The 22,441-nt window shown below is 42.3% G+C and overlaps 1 protein-coding gene across 1 annotated transcript in view; it reads left to right on the forward strand.

The window, feature by feature from the left end:
• The first annotated feature begins 223 nt into the window (after positions 1-223).
• TGFB1 (transforming growth factor beta 1) overlaps positions 224-22,441 on the forward strand; it is a 58,844-nt gene continuing 36,626 nt past the window's right edge. Inside the window, exon 1 of the mRNA XM_077481095.1 lies at positions 224-1,084. Coding sequence (XP_077337221.1) covers positions 766-1,084 — 319 coding nt within the window. The 5' untranslated portion in view covers positions 224-765. The remainder of the gene's footprint in view (positions 1,085-22,441) is intronic.

Genomic DNA, 22,441 nt, shown 5'->3' on the forward strand with positions numbered 1-22,441 from the left:
ATAGTCCTCTGTGTAACGTAGCATGCAGTGGTCATGTGAGATATTCCATGTGTTAGTACATTCTGCTGCGGCTGTTTTCTAATAAAACATTATCAGGTTTCACTGTGCGCCCTCGCCACCCCCAGGACCCAGCAACAGTTCCTTAAACTACTCTGTGTCTGTGTGTGTCAAACTTAAAATCATACCATCATATCCTGGGTGGAGCTTGAAGTTACAGAAAAAGCATTAAAAAAAAACTCAGCCTGTTACAGCACACAGGAGGAAGAAGAGAGAGAGAGAGAGAGAGAGAAACAGGGGGCCGGTAGAAGCATGTTCTAGCAAGCTGAGAGACAAGGCCGTCAAATTACATAGGAGAGAGTGGGAGCAAACTACATTCAAGGCACATCTAATACAGCTTCTTCAAGGAGAACATTGGCACACACTTTAAGGAGCGTCAGACATCACCAAAGCAGCATAAAGTTCTTCCACATCCTCACCCAGGTGGGATGCTATTTACTAGTCCCAAGTAAAAACTTTGCCTCTCTTTATGTGAAGTTATGCTTTGGCCAAGCTGTACATCATCCAAGCTTTGAGACTGGACCGTTCCACATGGAAGTGGATGCTCTAAAAGTATTTAGATGATGAGCTCAAAACAAGTCTTGATTTAAGTCGGCCAAGTGGGGTGAAAAAAAATTGGAGGGACAAGGCAGGTAACAAGGAAACCCTTAAAGCCTGGAAAGTCAAGAAGGTTCTTCTTTTTTTGCCGTGTCGTAAAAAATTTAGACCATGGGGCTCCAATGGATGTGGTCATTGGTTTTGATAGTGGACCTTCTCCATGTGGCTATGTCAATGTCTACGTGCAAGGCAGTGGACATGGAACAGGTGAAGAGGAGGAGGATCGAAGCCATTAGAGGGCAAATTCTTAGTAAACTGAAGCTCACTGAACCTCCAGAAGTAGAGAGTGAGGAGATCACAGTTCCCACAGAGGTCCTGTCTGTGTACAATAGCACAGTGGACATGATAAAAGAAAAAATAAAGAAGGAAAAGCCTGTCGTGGAGGAATATTACTCCAAACAGGTTGAAAAGATCGAGGTGACCACGACTGGTAAGATAACCGTAACCTCCTTAAATATATTTTTGGGTGTTCATTATGTTTTTGTTTTTTTTTCTCATGTATTTTATTTCTATAGAGTACGTGACTGGCTTGTTAGGGGAAATGTATGCTGATAAAATTAAAAACACAAAAAGTAGAAAACGACAAGAAAATGACAAGAGAATTGAGGGGAGGATGGAGATATTGCTGTTCTGAAGATTTTATCCCAATTAAACTCGAAAGGTTCTAACTATTTAATAGAAGTGCTTGGGCAGCAGTTCTTAGAAACGTACACAGAAATACAACGCTGAGAGTAAATAAAGACTTTCATAGAGTAAAGAGTAGTGTATCGTGTTTAACAGTCAAGAGCATCAAACCGGCAAACCGTTTTGCCCGTTCTAAACCAATGAAAATACAGTCAGATTGGTCGCTGTGGGTGGCTACACTTTGTACAGCATCACTGCTCTTCTCAGTGGTCCAATTAATTAGCTCATTTTGTTTAATTACACTTTTTTCTTTAATTGTTTTCATTGGAAGCATACTTCATTTCTGTAGTGGTTCTGACACTACATCTGCTGCTGGTTGTAGGACACGAGACTCTACTACCTTATTAGTAAAAAGATGGTGGTGCTAAAATATAACATACAGAGGTTTATTTATAAAAACCAGTGAGTGCAAAATCCGGTGTAGCTGTGCATGGTGACCAATTAGCTTCTAACTTCAGCTTGTTCAGTTAAGCTTTGATGAAAAATCCTGGAAGCTGATTGGTTTCTATGCAGAGCTGCACCAGATTTTGTACTCTCCAGTTTTAGTAAATAAACCCTGCAGTTTATCCTTCTTGGAGTAAATTGTATGTTTGAGCATTCTCGTACATGCCAACGGAGCCAAACACATTTTTTATAAATTGTTAAGTGTATTGGCAAAATTCTACAATCTTTAAAATTTAGGATTTATTCGGTGACCCATATGCCTATATCTAGCATTAATGGTACAATAGTATCACAGATGCAATTTTAAGTGTGATTTAGGAAAAAAAATGCTTTATTTAGCAACCAATCACATCCCTGGTTTCATTTTCAAAACTGAAATGCAACATTTTAACTTAATTTAAATTAATTAATTTAAATTAAATTAATTAATTAACTCTAGCCAACAAGAATATTTTTGCTTTAGAACTCCTTTCACATATCAGCCATGAAATGATCCATGATAAGACAGTGAAAAAAAAACAATGATGCGTATCTATAGCAAGGAATCTGAATTTTTGCATTTAACTGCACTGAACTGTTAATTTTTGATATGCATAATTGCTAACTGTCAACAATTCCTGGGGTTGTACTAGGTTGTAAAGGTTTAGTTCTGGAAATGACCCTGGTTACCAGGGCTCCCTGTGTCATATAGCTGGCTATACATGAAGCGATTTTTGGGCAAAATTTGCTCTGTGGGTGGCCCTGTTGGCACCTGACAACCTTCAATTGGAAAACCGAAGGAACTTGGGAGTTGGGTATAAAACTGTCATCTGAATAGTGCCTACATCCAATCAGATGCAGCCACTGTTTGGTATTTTGACAGCTGGCAGCGCCGGTGTCCAATTTCAGGATACAATAGCCGCAGCTGGAGAAACTGTTTGGTTTTTGTGTGTATGGCCAGCTTGAACATTGGGGTTGATTTACTAAAACTAGAGAGTGCAAAATCTGGTGCACTTGTGCATGGTAGCCAATCTGCTTCTAACTTCAGCTTGTTTAATTCAGCTTAAAAAACTGGAAACTGATTGGTTTCTATGCAGAGCTGCACCAGATTTTGCACTCTTTTTATCTGGCTAAGGGCCATGCCACACTAATGGACTTGTTACTGATGGCAACAAAAAAAATCACTTATGTGCTCTTATTACGCTTCTCTCTCTCTGTCCAAAATATTGCAAAATCTCACTTGCCACTGAAGGGGCAGCAACAAAGCATCAGGTCTTTGGTTCAGCCAACTAGAGAGTGATGCCGTAGCAGCAGGTGAGTGTACTGTATGGTCTTTTGGTGATCCTATTAGCCCTTGTACACACGGTCGGACATTCCGACAACAAAATCCGTCGGATTTTGTCCGAAACTGGTGTTGCATACACACGGTCAGACAAAGTTGTCGGAAAATCCGATTCTTCGTAACGTGATGATTTAGTTACGACAGGACTACGTTCAGGCTAGTAGCCAATAGCTTTGGTCTAGGAATCTGATCTGAGCATGCGTGGCACTTTGTCCGATCGGAATTCTCTACAAACGGATCATGTTGTTGGAAAATTTTTATATCCACTCTAAAACTTTGTTGGTCGGACATTCCAACGGAAAAAGTCCGATGGAGCCCACACATGGTTGGATTTTTCGACAACACGGTCCGATCGGACATTTTCCATCGGAATATCCGACCGTGTGTACAAGGGCTTACAGATAAGTTGCCTACAACAACAGGATCACTGGTATGACATGGACTATAAATTGGTATTCTTATTATGTATTAGTGCACACTTGGCATTCCTGTTCACTAAACATCTTTATTTAGCAGGATATAACTTGTGCAAGCAGAATTTGTATTCTATTAATGAAATGTATTCTATAGTGCTCTATGATCTTTTGGCAGACAGTGCTTGAAAAGAAAAACAAAATCAGCAGCTAAATGTCCCTAGAAATTATTTTAAAGTGTTGGCAGCTCTAAATAGCCATTCACAGCCATATGTTCTCAAGGAATGTGACTGATTCCAGCATTTCCTGGGGCCATTGTGCAGTAAAGTGGTGAACGCCATATTGATAATGCCTATTAAGGAGTTTTGGAGATGCTCAATTTTGAAGTCAACTATTTTTCAGTTTTTTGGAAAATCTGTATCACCAATTGGCAATCCTCGGATTAACAGCTTGGTAAGGGAGGAAAGTTGCAATGAAATTGATTTACTAACACAGGAGAATGCAAAATATGGTGCAGCTGTGCATGGTAGCCAATCAGCTTCTAACTTCAGCTTCTTCAATTAAGCGTTGACAAAAGAACCTGGAAGCTGATTGGTTTCTATGCAGAGCTGCACCAGATGTTGCACTCTCCAGTTTTAGTAAATCCATCCCAAGAGTCCCAGCAAATGTTCAATCAAAAGAGAGATGAACAGAAATCTCAACCTCCCTGGACACCAGATTTTGGGTCTGTATTACATACAGTAGGCTTATGCCTATAGGTGGCAGAGACTAATGCCGCGTACACACGATCGGATTTCGGCCCACAAAATAGTTTTTCGTCGGGAAATGCGACCGCTTGTATGCTCCATCTGCTCTCAATTTTTCGGTTGGGAAAAATTTGTATCCGAAAATGCGATCGTCTGTGGCAATTCCGACAAGCAAAAAACCCATGCATGCTCAGAATCAAGTACGAGATAGAGGCTATTGGCTACTGGCTATTGAACTTCCTTTCTTTAGTCCTGTCGTACATGTTGTACGTCACCGCGTTCTAAATGGTTGGAATTTGGTGTGATCGTGTGTATGCACGACAGTTCCAGCGGAGCTCTGTCGGAAAAAAACTTCGGGGTTCATTCTTATTGGAAAACCGATCGTGTGTACCTGGCATAGTTACATAGATAGTAAGGTTGAATAAAGACACCAGTCCATCCAGTTCAACCTGAGTGAGTGTCTACAATTGTCGCTATCCCTGTACATTGCACACTCACATTGGTCCCTGCCCTCAAGGAGCCCACAATCCAAGGTCCCCATTCATATACTAGGGACAATTTTGGACAGAAGCCAATTACCCTACCAGCAGGTCTTTGGAGTGTGGGAGGAAACCGGGATACCTGGAGGAAACCCACACAGGCACAGGGAGAACATGTAAACTCCAGGCAGGTAGTGTTGTGGTTGGGATTGGAACCAGTGACCCTTTTCACTGCTAGGCGAGAGTGCTAACCACTACACCACTGTGCCGCCCACATAAGAGATGGCTTTTTTAATATCAGCTACACATTTTTTTTCCCAATATAAGAATACTACCCTCATCATTTATAAGCCAGGTTAGAAACAGTAAAACAAGAAAATGTTCTATGCAAAGGAAGTGCTCCTAGCAGAGGGGTTTTGCGTTGGGTGACAAAGGCTGTGCTTAAAGGCTCCAGTGATAAAATTTGGCTCTGATGATCACCCTTATGCCTTTTTCACCTTTGTGGCAAGGAGGCAGTAATACCAGGTGGTTGATCCTCATTTTTACCAGCTCCCAACTGCCCACCTAAAGCCTAGTGTAGTAGTTGGAGGGGTTGGTACACATACCGTGGCCAATGCAAATCTACCTTAGCTTGCAGAGTTGGATAGGCACCAACGCCTGTCAAACTCAACCACTGGAATGAATGGAACTGCTCTGCAACCACGAGCCAAATGCACGGTTTGTTTTTTGTGGCATGTATTTCAATACAATACCCCCCTTGGGATTGAAAAAGGGATCCCCTCTTGAACGCCTAAAAGCCACTGCTCTACCACCCTCCAAAAAGTGATCCGCTGGGGATCACTTCTCAGAAGGCGGTGGAGATTGCCACCCATGTGAAAGAGCCCTAAGCTGCTTTACATTAGTGGTCTTTGTACATTACTTTTGTGATATTTGTGTACAATTGAGTATTGTGCATGTGCGGTTCTGTTGTTGGTTTGTGAATGGGCAGAGTAAATCTATCATACATGAGAAGTCAGGGAAAAACTAATTAAAGTAAGTAGTGCTGTCTGGCTATAATGAAAAACATTTCAATACTAACTTACATCCAGTTGTAACAGCACTGCCGAGGGAATGAAAGGGTAAAAGGAATCATATTGTGACCACATTGCATCTCTTCCTGTATTTTTGGTTACCATTTCCTTATCCATCTGTCCTGCTCCCCTTCCTCTTTTGTCAAAGCTTTTAATATCCCCTTGCATGTCACCGGTCACTCTTCCTGCTCTTCCATTATTCTCCAGCTGTGTTTTATCTATTTTCTGTTTCTGTTCGCTTATTTTAAAGAGAAACTATAGTGTATTTTATTCAGTGCATATTTTAAGCTATTCTTGTAATGTTAAACTTAAAGTGAACGTGCGTGTTGCCCATACAAGGTAATGAAATAAGTAAATTTATTGTAATCCTTTCCATAGAAATGACCTATCATCCGTTGCTCCCCTTCTAGTCTGTTCAGCCATTGAAGTAAAGGGAAATACCCAGCGTTTCCAGCTATGGGGAAGCATGTGACTCGCTCCCCTTCCCCTCTATGTAAAGGCATTTGTATGCGATGATTGACCAATCAGATATCCAGAGCTGCTACATAGCTCTCTGTGTGGGCTCCAAGTCACGATTTAAGGTGGAGCTCCACCCAAAAAGGGGAAGCTCCGCTTGTCTACCCCTCTCTCCGCTGCCATATTTGGCACCTTTTGGAAGGAGGGGGAGCTGGTACCTGGCTTTGAGAGGTGCCCGATCCCACTTCTGGCTCTGTTCGCTGTGGCGAAGTAAGCCGGAAATTCACCCCCGCAGCCGTCCCATTAACAAAATGCAGTGCGATTCGTACATGCGCGGTAGGAAACCAGCTGTGAAGCCACAAGGCTCCACTGATGGTTTTCTTTAGCCAAGATGGTGGTGCCAGCACCCGAGATTTGATTCAAGAATTGACTCGGGTGAAGACACTGCTGGATGCCTGGACAGGTAAGTGCCCTGATGGTAAGCCCAGGTTCACATTGATGCACTTTGGCATGTGATTTGGCATGTCTATTGGCTATTGCCGGCAATGGCACCTTTCCATGAGGTGTAACGCCGACTTTGTGGTCCTGCACTGATTCTCTAAAGTAGTTTCTGTACTACTTTTGGCGACTTCGGGTACAATTTCAATAGACATCTGTGCTGTCTCGGAAATCGCCCCTCCCCCCGAAGTTGGACTGATATTTAAGTATGAAATCATGCGAGTTCAGCTGAACTTGCACGAGTTCCTTCACACAGCAGTGTGAACTTGGGCTAAAAGTCAGAAGCCACAATTTTTGGAGCTGCTGACTTTTCATTTTTTTGGGAGGCGGGGAGGGGGGGGAACTCCTTTTCAGTCAAGGAAGCTGCCATCTTGGCCTCTGTTTGATCTGCAACTGCCACTGTGCTGCACATGTGATCAGTAATGACACTAGCCATTTGATGCTTTGACAGTTTGGTTGAGAACACAAGCAAATGTGACAGTTAGCAATCCAGGCATGGCAGCAATATAACAGTTTTTTTCAACTGTTAAATTGTTGGTTTTGTTGTTTTGTTTCAGCTTTAAACTGGCCATAAACCAGTAGAATTTTGTTTGTAAAATTTTTTTTTTTTAAAATGTGCGGCAGAGCTTTCGATCTTGCCATCATTGAGTCAACTAACCCCATTAGAAAACCCTAAAAAAAAATTGTTTAGTCTTGTTACTTGAATAGACCCCCAGGCATATTAAACAGGTTTCCTTTGTGCCTAGAACACGTGTATTCAATTTTTTCCCAAATGAAAGTCACATTCACAGTCGGAATTTTGTTTGAAAAAAAATTCCAACCTGCTCCTTTGAATTTTCTCCTCACTACAGTCGAAGACGAAGCTGATTTGACTCCGCTAATGATTTGGAAATCAAAGGTTCCAAAAATAAAACATTTCAAACGAAATTCTACTGGTGTATGGCCAATGTGGGAGCTTGCAGATAACTTCCTCTCTTTACTTTATGGTGTCAGAGACACAAGAAAGCAAAAGGAAGGTTAGAATATGAGGCTGGAGAAGACATCAGTTGAGTGAACTGTGCATGGGCAAACCATAAGTTCACTATAATGTCATTTTTTGGTATAAAAAAAATAAATGTTTGAGAACAACAGGCAATTTTCATAAACAGGCACAAAGCGTGGAATGTGCCTAACAATGTTGAATCTACGAATAAATTGGTAACAAATTAGGTTGAAATTTGTTAAATTTCATTTCATTTTTGGAAGGATTCAAATTCTGTGTAAGGAATAGCTGGTTGGTAAGGAGCGGGTCCGGAAGCCAGCTGTCGCGTCCTTAACAACCAATGACTCATCAGCTGTCAGTGGGCTTTCCCACTGGTACCTGAAATGTAAACAAAAGAATGCCGCCAATGAAAAATTCAGAAGAAATCCATACCAGGTCCTTTGGGTCTGGGGTCCCCCCAAAGCCCACTGACAAATCCTTATCTGAGCATGCAGGCCAGGAAAGGGGGGCAAACGAACATGGAGGGATGCTTTGGGGCAGGGGGGAGTCCGCCCTCCCCCCCAAAGCACCTTGCCCCCATGTTAATGGAGACAAGAGCCTCTTCCCCACAACCCTGGCCAGTGATTGTGGGGGTCTGCGAGGGGGGGTTATGGGAATCTGAAGGACCCCAGATCCCGGCCCCCCATGTGAATGAGTATGGGATACATAATCACTTAAAGTGGTCTTGTACTCAATTTTTCAAGTTGATATAATTTAATTCCCTTAGTACCATAGATGCTCAAATGACCTTTAAAAAAAAAAATAATGCTGTAATTACCTTTTAGTAGTAATTCGTTTCCTGACTTCCGGGCTCTCCTCCCGTGGGAGTAGGCGTGTTTATCGCCTTTCCCCGGCCTCGCAAAGCCCCCTGGGAGCTTTGTTAGAGTCTTCCCAGGAATCAGTGGGGAACGGCGTCATGCCGAAATCTCGTGAGATTTTGGAACCAAGATGCCGGTCACGTGACGAGGGCGTGTCAGAAAAAGCCATTTTAGAAGTGGGCAGGTGTAGTGTCATATTTTGCTCCCCATCATAGAATGCTCCGGAAGTGACGTTGCGGCCAGAAATTTAGCACTGCGCATGTGCGATGCGTTCCAAACACTTGCGCCATGCGTTCCAAATGATTTTCGACAATGCAGACCAGTGAAACCGTCAGATAATGTCAGAGAAGTGAGGGGAGGTAATCCCCTCCCTGAGCCACAGTTACCTGCTCTCTCTCCGCCGCTCTCTGGTCTGTCTAAAGTTAATGTCACGATTACCTCCCCTCACTCCCGTGACATTATCTGACAGTTTCACTGAACTACATTGTCGGAAATCCTCTGGAACGCATGGTGCAAGCATTTGGAATGCATCACGCATGCGCAGTGCAAAATTTCTGCCCACAACGTCACTTCCGGAGCATTCTATGATGGGGAGCAAAATATGACACTACACAGGCAAGTATTTATTTGGTTGCCATCACAACAGGGCGGGAACTTCCGCCGCCCGTTGTGATAGCAACCCAAAATCTTACGGTGCTGCTCGCTGGTGTCAATGAGCATGCGCAGGATCGAGCGGTGAATGCTGGGAGCACAGCATTCACCGCACCCCGGAACTAAATGCTTGTGGGCTTCAAATGCCCAAAAGCAAAATGGAAACAGCCGGGAGGAAGTTTTATAACTTACATTTGCGCAAGAAATCGGCAAGCCGGGAAGAATAAAACTACAAGTAGTGAGTACTAGAATTACATGACAAACGAATTACAATGACACAGGAAAAAAAAAACACGATAGGTCAGCGGAATCCCACTTTAAGGACCGAGCCTCTTTCTGAGATCTGTTGTTGCTAGAAAATTACTTAGAACCCCCAAACATTACATATATAGTTTTTCTAACACCCTAGAGAATAAAATGGTGGTTGTTGCAATATTTTCTGTCACACTGTATTTGCACAGCAGTCTTACAGGCGCACTTTTTTGGAAAAAATACAAATTTTTTAATTAAAAAATAAGACAACAGTAAAGTTAGCCCAATTTTTTTTATATTGTGAAAGATAATGTTACTCCAAGTAAAATGATGCCCAACATGTCACGCTTCAAAATTGCGCCTGCTCGTGAAATGGCAACAAACTTTTACCCTTAAAAATCTCCATAAGCAACATTTAAAAAATTCTACAGGTTGCATGTTTTGAGCTACAGAGGAGGTCTAGGGCTAGATTTATTGCTCTCGCTCTAACGATCGTGGCGATACCTCACATGTGTGGTTTGAACACCGTTTTCATATGCGGGCGCTACTCACGTATGCGTTCACTTCTGAATGGGAGCTCAGTGGGATGGGCGTGTTTAAAAATATTTTTTGTTTTCTTATTTATGTTACCTTTTATTTTTATACTGTTCTTTAAAAAAAAATGTGTCACTGTTATTCCTATATGAATGTAGTGTAAACATCCCTTATAATAGAAAAAAACATGACAGGACCTCTTAAATATGAGATCTAGGGTCAAAGAGACTTCAGATAAAAAAAAAAAAAATTGTCATATGAAAAAAAAAATATGGCCCTTTATGAGCTATGGGCGGAAGTAACGTTTCCGCCCTGCAATGATATGGAGATGGGTGGGGACCATCTTCCCCTCACTCGTCTTCATGTCAGGCTAGAGAGAGGTTCCGATCACCTCCGCTGCTACCGATGGCTCCGGTAAGCGGAGAAGGGCACCAGAGCGTGGCGGGAGGGGGGCCCCTTTCCCACCGCCGATAAAAGTGATCTCGTGGTGAATCTGCCCCAGAGACCACTTTAATCTTGAAGAAGACCACCCGCTGAAGAAGAGGATGCCATAACAACGATACTCCTCTTAAAAGTACCGACATATAACAAAGATGGGCGGTCTGGAAGTGGATAGTACCCCTACCCATTCACCAAAAAAAGTGTAAAAAGTGAATAAAGACAGTATAAAAAAAAATTTCACCCCCGGTGTAGATCCAGCGTCAATCACGATGACCGACGGACCTGAAAAAATTGAAAAGTTCAACAAATTCAAAAAGAAAAAAAACACAATCAAAATGGCTGTGAGAAAATGAAATTGTGCAAAACATTAGAGGAACCACCACCATGTTAGGGAAATTATCAGTGTATGTTGAGGTAGTCACATGATGTTACTTATAAACTAGAACAAATAGGCAAAGAAATCGTGCCTTGCATTCAATTATTGGCGAGTAATTGAATCTGGAGTAAAAAAAGAAAAAGATGATAGAGTGCTGAAGAAAGGCTATGCACAGGCATGAAGAACGAAGGAAAAAAAAAAAAAAGAAGAAGAAGAAAGGAAGGGGCCCACAGAAGTCGCTCAAATCGTTATCAAACATTCGCTAAAGACTAAAAGTTGACTTTAGTCGTCAAAGTTTGGCCAAGAGTAATTGTTTTAGAAGTTGTTTTTAATCAGCGCTGCCTTTCTTTTCTATATTTGTTTCATTTTTTTGATGGGCCACTATCCATCATAATATGGTGGTAATATAATAATACACTATATTGCCTTTAATGTCTTGGTATGCTGACTCCTTAAGAATTCCCTTCACTGCAACTAAAGGGCCAAACTCAACCCCTGAAAAACAACCTCACACCATAATCCCCCCTCCACCAAATGATTTGGACCAGTACACAAAGCAAGGTCCATAAAGAAATGGATGAGTGGGTGGAGGAACTTGACTCGCGGGCACAGAGTCCTGACCTCAACCCGATAGAACACCTTTGGGATGAATTAGAGCGGAGAGTGCGAGCCAGGCCTGACCTCACGAATGCTCTTCTGGAAGAATGGTCAAACATTCCCATAGACGCGCTCCCAAACCTTGTGGACAGCCTTCCAAGAAGAGTTGAAGCTGTTATAGCTCCAAAGAATGGACCAAGTCAATATTGAACCCTCCAGACTAAGAGTGGGATGCCATTAAATTTGCTTGTAAGGGCAGGTGTCCCAATACTTTTAGCAATATAGTGTACATAACAGCACCATTAAGCCTTACAAGTGGCTTTCATCTGACCTACAGTTGGTCCAGTGTAGAGTTCTTCCAATTTGGCGATTGTTTAGTATTCCATATGCATCACAATTACACAACATTATAGAGCATCTTGTATTGTCCTCATAAATAAAGTGGTTATCATATATGTGCCATGGTTAAAGTTATATATAGAGTTGTGTAGTTTGATGATATTATGAACATTATGATCTATCTTGATAAATGTACTTTGATATATTTGTTATCATTATGGTATGGTATTTTTTCTATGGTTAGTTCAAATTTGTGTGCTACCCTGTTTACATGTAGAGTACCCATTACCTTGACTAGCTGAAATTAATAATAATTAATTACCAGTTATCCCTCAAATTGTTGTTTGTATGGTTCTCCCCACAATGCTACAAACCCATAGCCATCTTTCTAGTTGATCCTTGAAATATTATCATATGGTCTTTATTAAATTGTCTGGACTACAAACTGCCTGTGTTGCCCTATGACATCCAATCACATGCAAACCTATACTAGGAAAATGTTGGAGAATGACAATTTGTTACTGATCACCAAGGGAAGCTTCAGTGTGCCACTTATCACCAGTCATTAGAAGTCACATCCTCTATGGCAGTTATCAGCAATTATCTCATCCATGCCAGTTAGGAGCAATTACATCCTTGCTCTGCCACTTTTAAGTAATTATATGTAATTACTTTCTCATGAAGGACTTATTATCAGCAACAGCATTTTATTGTCCCTTATCAGCCACTCCACCCTCACCAAGTCCCATGACAGCCATTACGTCTTCATGATGTCATTAGTCTGCCATTTATACATTTAGTGATTAGTAGTTGCCAATAATCTATAGATACATGTTCGTTCACGGTACCTCGGAATATAATTAACAACAGGAGTACTAATGACCCATAAATATTTCCTAACAGTGCTACTAATTTATTCCTAAACCCTCACTGTAAAAGTAAATTCACTTCACTGTACTACTGAGCCATAATTATACCCTCCCGCTATTATAAATCTATTATTTTCCCTCCCCCATACCACTGATCCATAGCTACATCACCCCTCTATCAACATTCCATAATTTTACCCTCCTTCTACCAACAGTCCATAATTTCACCCCAAGTTATGCTATCCATCTACCACCGCTTTTTACACAGTTACATAGTTACTCCTTCATTGAACCACAAACCCATAGTTAAACCATTGCTACAGAATACCACCAATCCATAGTAAAACCACCTCTATACAACTAATCCGTAGATACACCATTACTGTACCATTAATCTATTGTTACACCATCACTGTGCCACTGCTCCAAAGTTACATCCTCACTATACCACTAATTCATATCTACACTATAACTATAACATTAATCTGTATTTACACCATTACTGTACCACTGATTTATAGTTACACCGCCACTGTACCACGAATCAATAGATATGCAACCACTGTATCACTAATCCATAGATACGCAACCACTGTATCACTAATCCATAGATACGCAACCACTATATCACTAATCCATAGATATGCAACAACTGTATCACTAATCCGTAGATACGCAACCACTGTATCACTAATCCATAAAGACGCAATCACTGTATCACTAATCCTTAGATATGCAACCACTGTATGACTAATCCATAGATACGCAACCACTGTATCACTAATCCATAGATATGCAACCACTATATCACTAATCCATAGATATGCAACCACTATATCACTAATCCATAGATATGCAACCACTGTATCACTTGTATCACTAATCCATAGATATGCAACCACTGTACCACCAATCTATAGATATGCAACCACTGTATCACTAATCCATAGATATGCAGACCACAGTACCGCTAATCCATAGATGCACAAACCATCATATCACTAATCCATAAAAAAGCAGCCACTGTTTCACTAATTCATAGAAATGCAACCACTGTACCACTAATCCATAGATATGCAACCACTGTATCAAAAGTCCTAGATGGCTTAACTCCAGTGTAAAAATGGATACAAAAGCAAAGGAGAACGCCTTAAAAAAATACAGGTTTGAGGGATCATCATCAGCATTCAGACTTTATAAAAAATGCAACAAGAAATGTAAGTGTGTAATTAGAGTGGCTAAGATAGAACACAAAAGAACATAGCGGAGGAGAGCAAAAAAAATCCCAAGAAATTCTTTACGTATGTAAACAGTAAAAAGGAGGACAGACCATATTGGCCCCATAAAGAATGAGGAAGGACATCGGTTACAAAGGATGGGGAGATGGCGAAGGTATTGAATTCTTCTTCTTCTTCTTATTATTATTATTAGACTTGGGAAACTTAACATGAATAAATCACCGGGACCAGATGGCTTGCATCTGAGAGTACTTAGGGAACTCAGTCAAGTAATTGCCAGACCATTGTTCCTAATTTTTACTGACAGTCTACTGATTGGAATGGTACCAGCTGATTGGAGAAAAGCCAGTGTAGCACCAATATTTAAAAAAGGGCCCAAAATACATCCCTGGGAATTACAGACCAGTTAGCCTAAGGCACACGATCGAATTGTCCGGCAAACTTAGTTCGGCAAACAATCTGGCGGATAGTCCGGCGGACTTTCTACCGAACGAACTTGGCCACACACGGACACACAGAAAGTCCGGCATTTGCTACAGCACGTACGACGGGACTAGAAAAAGGAAGTTCAATAGCCAGTAGCCAATAGCTTCCTTCTTGTACTTGCTTCTGAGCATGCGTCATTCTTAGTCCGCTGGACTAGCACACTGACGAACATATTGTCCGCTGAAACCCAAGTCCGGCGGAAAGATTGGTCTGCAAAAATACTTTCTAAGTCCGCCGGACTTTACGATGAGAAAGTCTGCTGAAGCCCACACACGATCGGATTGTCCGGTGAAATGCGTTTCGGCGGACTAAGTACGCCGGACAATTCAATCGTGTGTGCGCGGCATTACATACAGTAAATAGTATGCAAGCTCTTGGAGGGAATGATAAGGGATTATATACAAGATTTTAGTAATGAGAACGGTATCATTAGCAGTAATAAGCATGGATTCATGAAGAATCATTCTTGCCAAACTAATCTATTAAGGGGTGGGTAGTGGGGTCCCCCAGGGTTCTGTGCTGGGACCAATCCTATTTAATTTGTTCATAAACGACCTGGAGGATGGGGTAAACAGTTCAATCTCAGTATTTGCAGATAATACTAAGCTAAGTAGAGCAATAACTTCTCCGAAGGATGTGGAAACCTTGCAAAAAGATCTGAACAAACTAATGGGGTGGGCAACTACATGGCAAATGAGGTTTACTGTAGAAAAATGTAAAATAATGCATTTGAATGGCAAAAATATGAATGCAATCTATACACTGGGGGGAGAACCTCTGGGGGAATCTAGGATGGAAAAGGACCTTGAGGTCCTAGTGTAGATGATAGGCTCAGCAATGACATGCAATGCCAAGCTGCTGCTAACAAAGCAAACAGAATATTGGCATGCATTAAAAAGGGGATCAACACCAGAGCTAAAACAATAATTTTCCCACTCTACAAGACTCTGGTCCGGCCGCACCTGAAGTATGCTGTCCAGTTCTGGGCACCAGTCCTCAGGAAGGATGTACTAGAAATGGAGCTAGTGCAAAGAAGGGCAACAAAGCTAATAAAGGATCTGGAGGATATTAGTTATGAGGAAAGGTTGTGAGCACTGAACTTTCTCTGGAGAAGAGACGCTTTAGAGGGGATATGATTTCAATTTACAAATACCATACTGGTGACCCCACAATAGGCATAAAACTTTTTTTGCAGAAGGGAGTTTAACAAGACATGTGGCCACTCATTAAAATTAGGAGAAAGGAGTTTTAACCTTAAATTAGTTAGAGGGTTCTTGACTGTTATGCTGCGTACAGACAATTGGAATTTCCAACAACCAAACCGTGGCTTATTTTCCGACGGTTGTTGGCTCAAACTTGTATTTCATACACGCGGTCACACAAATGTTGTCGGAAATTCCGACTGCCAAGAACGTAGTTACGTACAACACATACGACGAGCCGAGAAAAATTAAGTTCAATAACCAATGAGCCTCTTCTGCTTGATTCTGAGCATGCATGGAATTTTGTGCATCGGCATTGTCTACACACGCTCGGAATTTACGGCAACAGATTTTGTTGTCGGAAAATTTGAGCTCCAGTTCTCAAACATCTGTTGTGGGAAATTCCGACAGCAAATGTCTGATGGAGCCTACACATGGTCAGAATTTCCGACAATAAGCTCACATCAAACATTTGTTGTCCGAAATTCTGATCGTGTGTACGCAGCATGTTAAGAGTGCCAAGGATGTGGAATTCCCTTCCACAGGCGGTGGTCTCAGAGGGGAGCATCGATAGTTTCAAAAAACTATTAGATAAGCACCTGAACGACCACAACATACAGGGTTATACAATGAAATACTGACATATAATCACACACATAGTTTGGACTTGATAGACTTGTGTCTTTTTTCAACCTCATCTACTATGTAACTATGTATCAATAATCCATAGATTTGCAAGCACTGTACCACTAATCCATAGATACACAACCACGGTATCCCTGATCCTTTGATGCACCATCAATGTATTGCTAATCCCAGGGGCGGACTGACCATTGGGCCACTCGGGCCCTGAGCCACTAGGGGGCCCCATCAGGATTGCCAGCCTCAGCAAAACCAGGGTCAGTATGTAAAAATCTGTGTTTTTTTTTACATCTGTCTCTGAAATGTCCCTTACCAACATCCTTTTGGTCTAAAAATCCCAAGATTATAGCTGCCTCACCTCTCCAGTACCTTCTTAGCCAATATAAACATGTCTGTGTATACTGTGTGTACATTTATGTGTATACTGTGTGATTGTATACTGTGTGTGTGTATACTGTGTGGCCCCATAATCTTGGATTACCTGGGGGCCCCATAATCTCCTATTGCCCGGGGGCCCCATGAGTTGTCAGTCCACCCCTGGCTAATCCATAGGTACACGCCATCACTGTATCACCCCTCTCTCTATAGTATTCACAGCTCAGTCATCATTGATACATCCCATTGACCTGAGTTTGTCTCTATTGAAATGTCCAATGTAAATGTCTATGGATGAATGGAGTTGTCATTCATATACAGCTCAGGTTAATATAGAATTTGATTTCAATGGTCAGAAAATAATTCGGGATGCATTTTTGGAACCTATTTATGAATCCGTAAATGTGAAATTTACCAAATCAATTGTTGTACTTTGCCTGCGTGATGCAGATGATTGTTCACCTGAAGGACCCTTAAAGGGTAACTCCACTTTTGTAAAATAATTGAAATGACATTTATTATTGCTGCAGCAGCTATCTGTAAATTAATAGTATTAAAAATACAAATGACCTTTCCATTTCAATCTGCAGACAGCTGTGATTTTCTGTAACTGCCGAAAACAATCAGATCTTCCTTCCTTGTAACCATGGCAACTGTACAGCACGTCCCCAGAAATGTCATTTCCTGCTCTTGCAAGTGGCTCCGGCAGTTTTGCTGTCATTACATCGCTGGCATTAATAATATACGCATTTCAGGCAGACCCTTCTACTCTGCACACAGGAAGGAGGAAGGGAATGGAATTTACATGGTAATTTCTGCTAAACAGCAGTAATGAGGAATCTACAAAGAGACGATTATTCCTCAACAAAAGTGGAGCTTTGCTTTAAAATTACGCTTTTGCTAGAGTAATAAGAGATACAGTAGAAGCATCTTCAAAGGGAGATGATAGAGCTGAACTCCAGGGTACAAAAAATTATTTAAATACACTATATTACCAAAAGTATTGGGACACCAGCCATTACACGCCTATGAACTTTAAAGCGGGACTGCACTGTGGAAACAAATATTAAAAGCCAGCAGCTACAAATACTGCAGCTGCTGACTTTTAATAAATGGACACTCACCTGTCCCGGGGTCCAGCGATGCCAGCAGCCGAGGCCAATCGATCGCTCGGCTCTCGGCTGCTGCCGTCACCATTCTAGGTGAGGGAATCAGGAAGTGAAGCGCTGCGGCTTCACTTCCCGGTTCCCTACTGCGCATGCGCGAGTCGCGCAGCGCAATAGGAATTGTCCGCGCTGTCTCTGGGACCCGTGTGTGTCCCAGCAGACAGTGCGCAGGGACAGGAAGAGGCATAGACTCCCACGGGTCTTTGACAGGTATCTGCACCCCCCTCCCCCCTGAAAGGTGCCAATTGTGACACCGGAGGGGGGGAGGGTTCCGATCAGCGGAAGTTCCACTTTAGGGTGGAACCCCGCTTTAATAGCATTCCAGTCTTATGCCGCGTACACACGACCGGACTTTGAGGGGCTAGGTCCAACGGGCTTTCCGAAGGACTTTTGGCGGAGTTCCGACAGACTTTCCGAATGAACTGACTTGGCCACACACAATCACACCAAAGTCCACCGGATTCGAACGTGATGACGTACGACCGGACTAGAATAAGGAAGTTCATAGCCAGTAGCCAATAACGGATTTCTTGGTCCGGCGGAGTTCCGGTGGAAAAATGGAAAACATGTTCTGTTTCTAAAGTTGGCCGGATTTTTGGCAAGCAAAGGTCCGATGGAGCACACACGATTGAATTGTCCGACGATTCGTTCCGTCGGACCTTTGCTGTCAAAAAGTCTGGTCGTGTGTACGCGGCATTAGTCCATAGGGTTCAATATTGAGTTGGCCCACCCATTGCAGCTATAACAGCTTCAACTCTTCTGGAAAGGCTGTCTACAATGTTTAGAAGTGTGTCTATAGGAATGTTTGACCATTTTTCCATTTGTGATATCAGGCACTGATACGGATGAGAAGGCCTGGCTCGCAGCCTCCACTCTAATTCATCCCAAAGGTGCTCTATCAGGTTGAGGTCAGGACTCTTTGCAGGCCAGTCAATTTCCTCCACCCCAAACTCGCTCATCCATGTCTTTATGGACTTTGCTTTATGCACTATCCAAATCATTTGGTGGGGGGGGGGGGATTAAGGTGTGGGGTTTGGCTTGGCCCCGTAGTGAAGGGAACTCTTAAGGCGTCAGCATACCAAGACATTTTGGACAATGCTCCCAACTTGGGGATGGCCCCTTCCTGTTCCAACATGACTGCAAACCAGTGCACAAAGCAAGGTTCATAAAGGCATGGATTAGCGAGTTTGGAGGTAGAGGAACTTGACTGGCCTGCACAGAGTCCTGACCTCAACCTAACAGAACACCTTTGGGATGAATTTGAGTGGAGACTGCCTGACCTCACAAATGCGCTTCTGGAAGAATGGCCAAACATTCCCATAGACACTCCTAAACCTTGTGGACAGTCTTCCCAGAAGATTTGAATCTGTTATAGCTGCAAAGGGTGGGCCAACTCAATATTGAACCCTACAGACTAAGACTGGGATGTCATTAAAGTTCACGTGTGCGTGTAAAGACAGGTGGCCCAATATTTATGACAATATAGTGTATTTTCCGAATTAGCCACACATGATGTAAATTCACTTTGTGTGCACCAAAGACCTTTTAAACCCAGATATGACCAGATATTAACTGGTCTTCTGAATGCACATTAACTTGAAAATGGAGCAATAAATTATAGAAAGGCGATAAGAACAGGGCCCATTGAAATAATTTTAACACACAAATTAAAATAAAATAAAAATGTCGAATTAATTGCAGAAAAATGAAAAGGTCCAAATAGGTTCTAAGAAAGCTGCCATTTCTAATTCATAATACTACTGATATCACCATCTCCAGAGCAGTCATCCTGATCCCACCTTTATAAGGCTTCATTCAAATGGGTGCTCAAACCCGTAGTCTGTGACTATGGACTACGGGTATCTGTGCCCATCCAAATGAGCCCTTACTCACCAAGCCACTGAGCTAGAACAATCATATAGGATGGATGTTCAGACTTCACTGGCTGCATGCTAGTTCCTGATTGATTACTCATTAGGTGGTAAAACCAGAATGAATCATACCTTTCCAAACCAAGTCAGTTACAACAGATCCTATATTCATATCCTCGTAGGTTCATTTTAATCCTGCCATTAATAAATGTGGATTACTCACTAACTGCTAATGAAGGGTGTCATAAATCACAGATATGGAGGTAATAAATGAATGTTTTTTTGTAATGCTTTTGTTCTCTAACTACCAAAACATGTTTTGTATGACTGTTTACTTAATAACTACTTTACGCCTCTTACCTACTGTGAAAAGTCCAGGGATTTTCCCAAATTGATTAATACTCTATGCATCATTACACTGACATGCAGGTCATGTGACTTGGATATGTTTAACACCTATTGGCCCATTTTCTTGTGTTATCCTGCATAATGTAAAAGTTATATTGGTCTCTATATATATTTACACGATGACTCCGAGGGGCATTCCACTGACGGAGCATGGGGAAGTGAAGGAGCGAGTAAGTAAAAGTGCTTGCCCTCATCCTTAGACTAAACAAGCAATTAACCCTTGCAGTACAAATGCAGCCCCACTAATAAGGGATCATTTGCAAGTTTCCCGGATTTTAAACTTGTCGCTGCAACAGACGTATTTCATATGTTGGCATTAGCATGTAGGGGATTTACAAACACACCTGGCTGCTACAGCATCCAGAAATATGTGTAAATCTGAGAAGCTGGCTATTGGCTGTTAGATGGTGGCCAGATCACTTCCAAGCTCCCCCGCTACACATGTTTCCCTTCACTATCTGCTGTCAGATGGTGTCCCGATCACTTTCAAGTATCCCCGATACGTATGGCCCCCTTCAGTATCTGCTGTCAGATGGTGTCCTGATCACTTCCAAGCTCCCCCGATACATATGCCCCCCTTCACTATCTGCTGTCAGATAGTGTCCCGATCACTTTCAAGTTTCCCCGATATGTATGGCCCCCTTCAGTATCTGCTGTCAGATGGTGTACCGATCACTTTCAAGTATCCCCGATACGTATGGCCCCCTTCACTATCTGTTGTCAGATGGTGTCCTGATCACTTTCAAGCTCCCCTGGTACGTATGCCCTTCTTCACTATGTGCTGTCAGATGGTGTCCCAGTTACTTCCAATCTCCCCCGGTACGTATGCCCCCCTTCACTATCTGCTTTTAGATCGTGTCCCGATCACTTCCAAGCTACCCCAATACATCCACCCCCCTATTCATTAGCTTCTCTCCAATTCTGTGGTGTCCTTGAGCTCCCCACTGGCCAGTCGGCTTCTGGATAATGATCTTCACCTATTTTCATTGATGTCACTCCCAACTTGTACATAGCTTTTTTTTCCCCTATATAATAAAAAAAACAACCAAAATCCCCCCACTGCCACATACATGCATATATGAGTGTAAACATACACTTAAGGAGCACCTCAGCGTAAAAACATCAATTGTGCTGCACATATTACATATTGCTGCACACATAAAGGTGAGGGCACTAATTCTAGGACCATTGTTCACAGTTACACAAAAACATAGAAAAATTCCCAGCTTAACTTAACAGCAAGCCTGCAAGAAACCAAATTGTCCTGTCTAACTGTTCACGTTAAAAACAGGGGGTTTAGTTTGCACACATTTGCAAAGCACAAGCTGCAAAGGTCCCGACAAGACCCCCCGGGTATTATCTGCAGTCCTAACTCTATAAATTTTGAGATCCCCCATAGAAGAGGCACATACTGTATATATAGTAATGAATGGATTGAGGGCAAGTATAGGGCCTGGAGGGAGCCCACCCCTACGTAAAGGCACAGGGGCGCACTGGACACCCAGAAAATAGCACAAAGGCAGCTAAGATGTCCAGTGCACCCCCTCACCAAATAGCCAACAGTACAAACAAACAGCAACTGTGCCTACCTATAACTGGTCTTAACAGCAAGGAGCACATGGAAGGGCAACGCATGTCAAACAAAAACAAAGAAAAATTCCCAGCTCAGCTTACCAACCAGCCTGCAATAAACCAAATTGTCCTGTCTAACAGTTCACGATAAAAAGACGGTTTTAGTTTTCACACATTTGCAAATACATGTGTAAGCTGCAGAGGCACCCCAGTATTATTTGCAGCCCTAACTCTATGAATTTTGAGAGCCTCCATAGTAGGAGCACATGTATAATAATATTATTCACAGTTAACTCTAAACTGATGATCTGTACAGAGAAGCTCAGACAGATTTTGTGAAAGTGTGCATTCTAAAAGTGGTGCAGCATAAGCTAAATTCAAGTACATGTTCTAGACAGGTATAAGAATTCAGCGCATTCTTCATTCATACAACTTTTAGAATGCATGAGAGACACTTTTTCAAAATCTGCCTTTCTAGTCTTTCTGAATTGCAGGGATAATGTCTTCGGTTCTAAGTAATCTTTAGGCCTACAATCACTTTTTAACCACTTGCCGACTGCGCTATAGTCAAATAACGGCTACACCACGGTGGCTAGTTCTGGGAGGGTGTCTATTGACCGGACGCACAACAGGCATGCTCTGCGATCACTGTGTCCTTCGGTAAAGGGCCAATCACAGTTGTCCTTTACCATGTGATCAGTTGTGTCCAGTCACAGCAGTTCACAGTGTAAACAGACTTGCCGTTTATCAGCAGTCTTCTCCTCACATGCTGTGACAGCGTGGCGAGAAGAGAACTGGTAACTGGCGATTCTCACAGG

This window comes from Lithobates pipiens, unplaced genomic scaffold (assembly GCF_037356315.1).
Source record: "Lithobates pipiens isolate NorthernLeopardFrog02 unplaced genomic scaffold, aLitPip1_a1.2 Scaffold_1, whole genome shotgun sequence".
Classification (NCBI taxonomy): domain Eukaryota; kingdom Metazoa; phylum Chordata; class Amphibia; order Anura; family Ranidae; genus Lithobates; species Lithobates pipiens.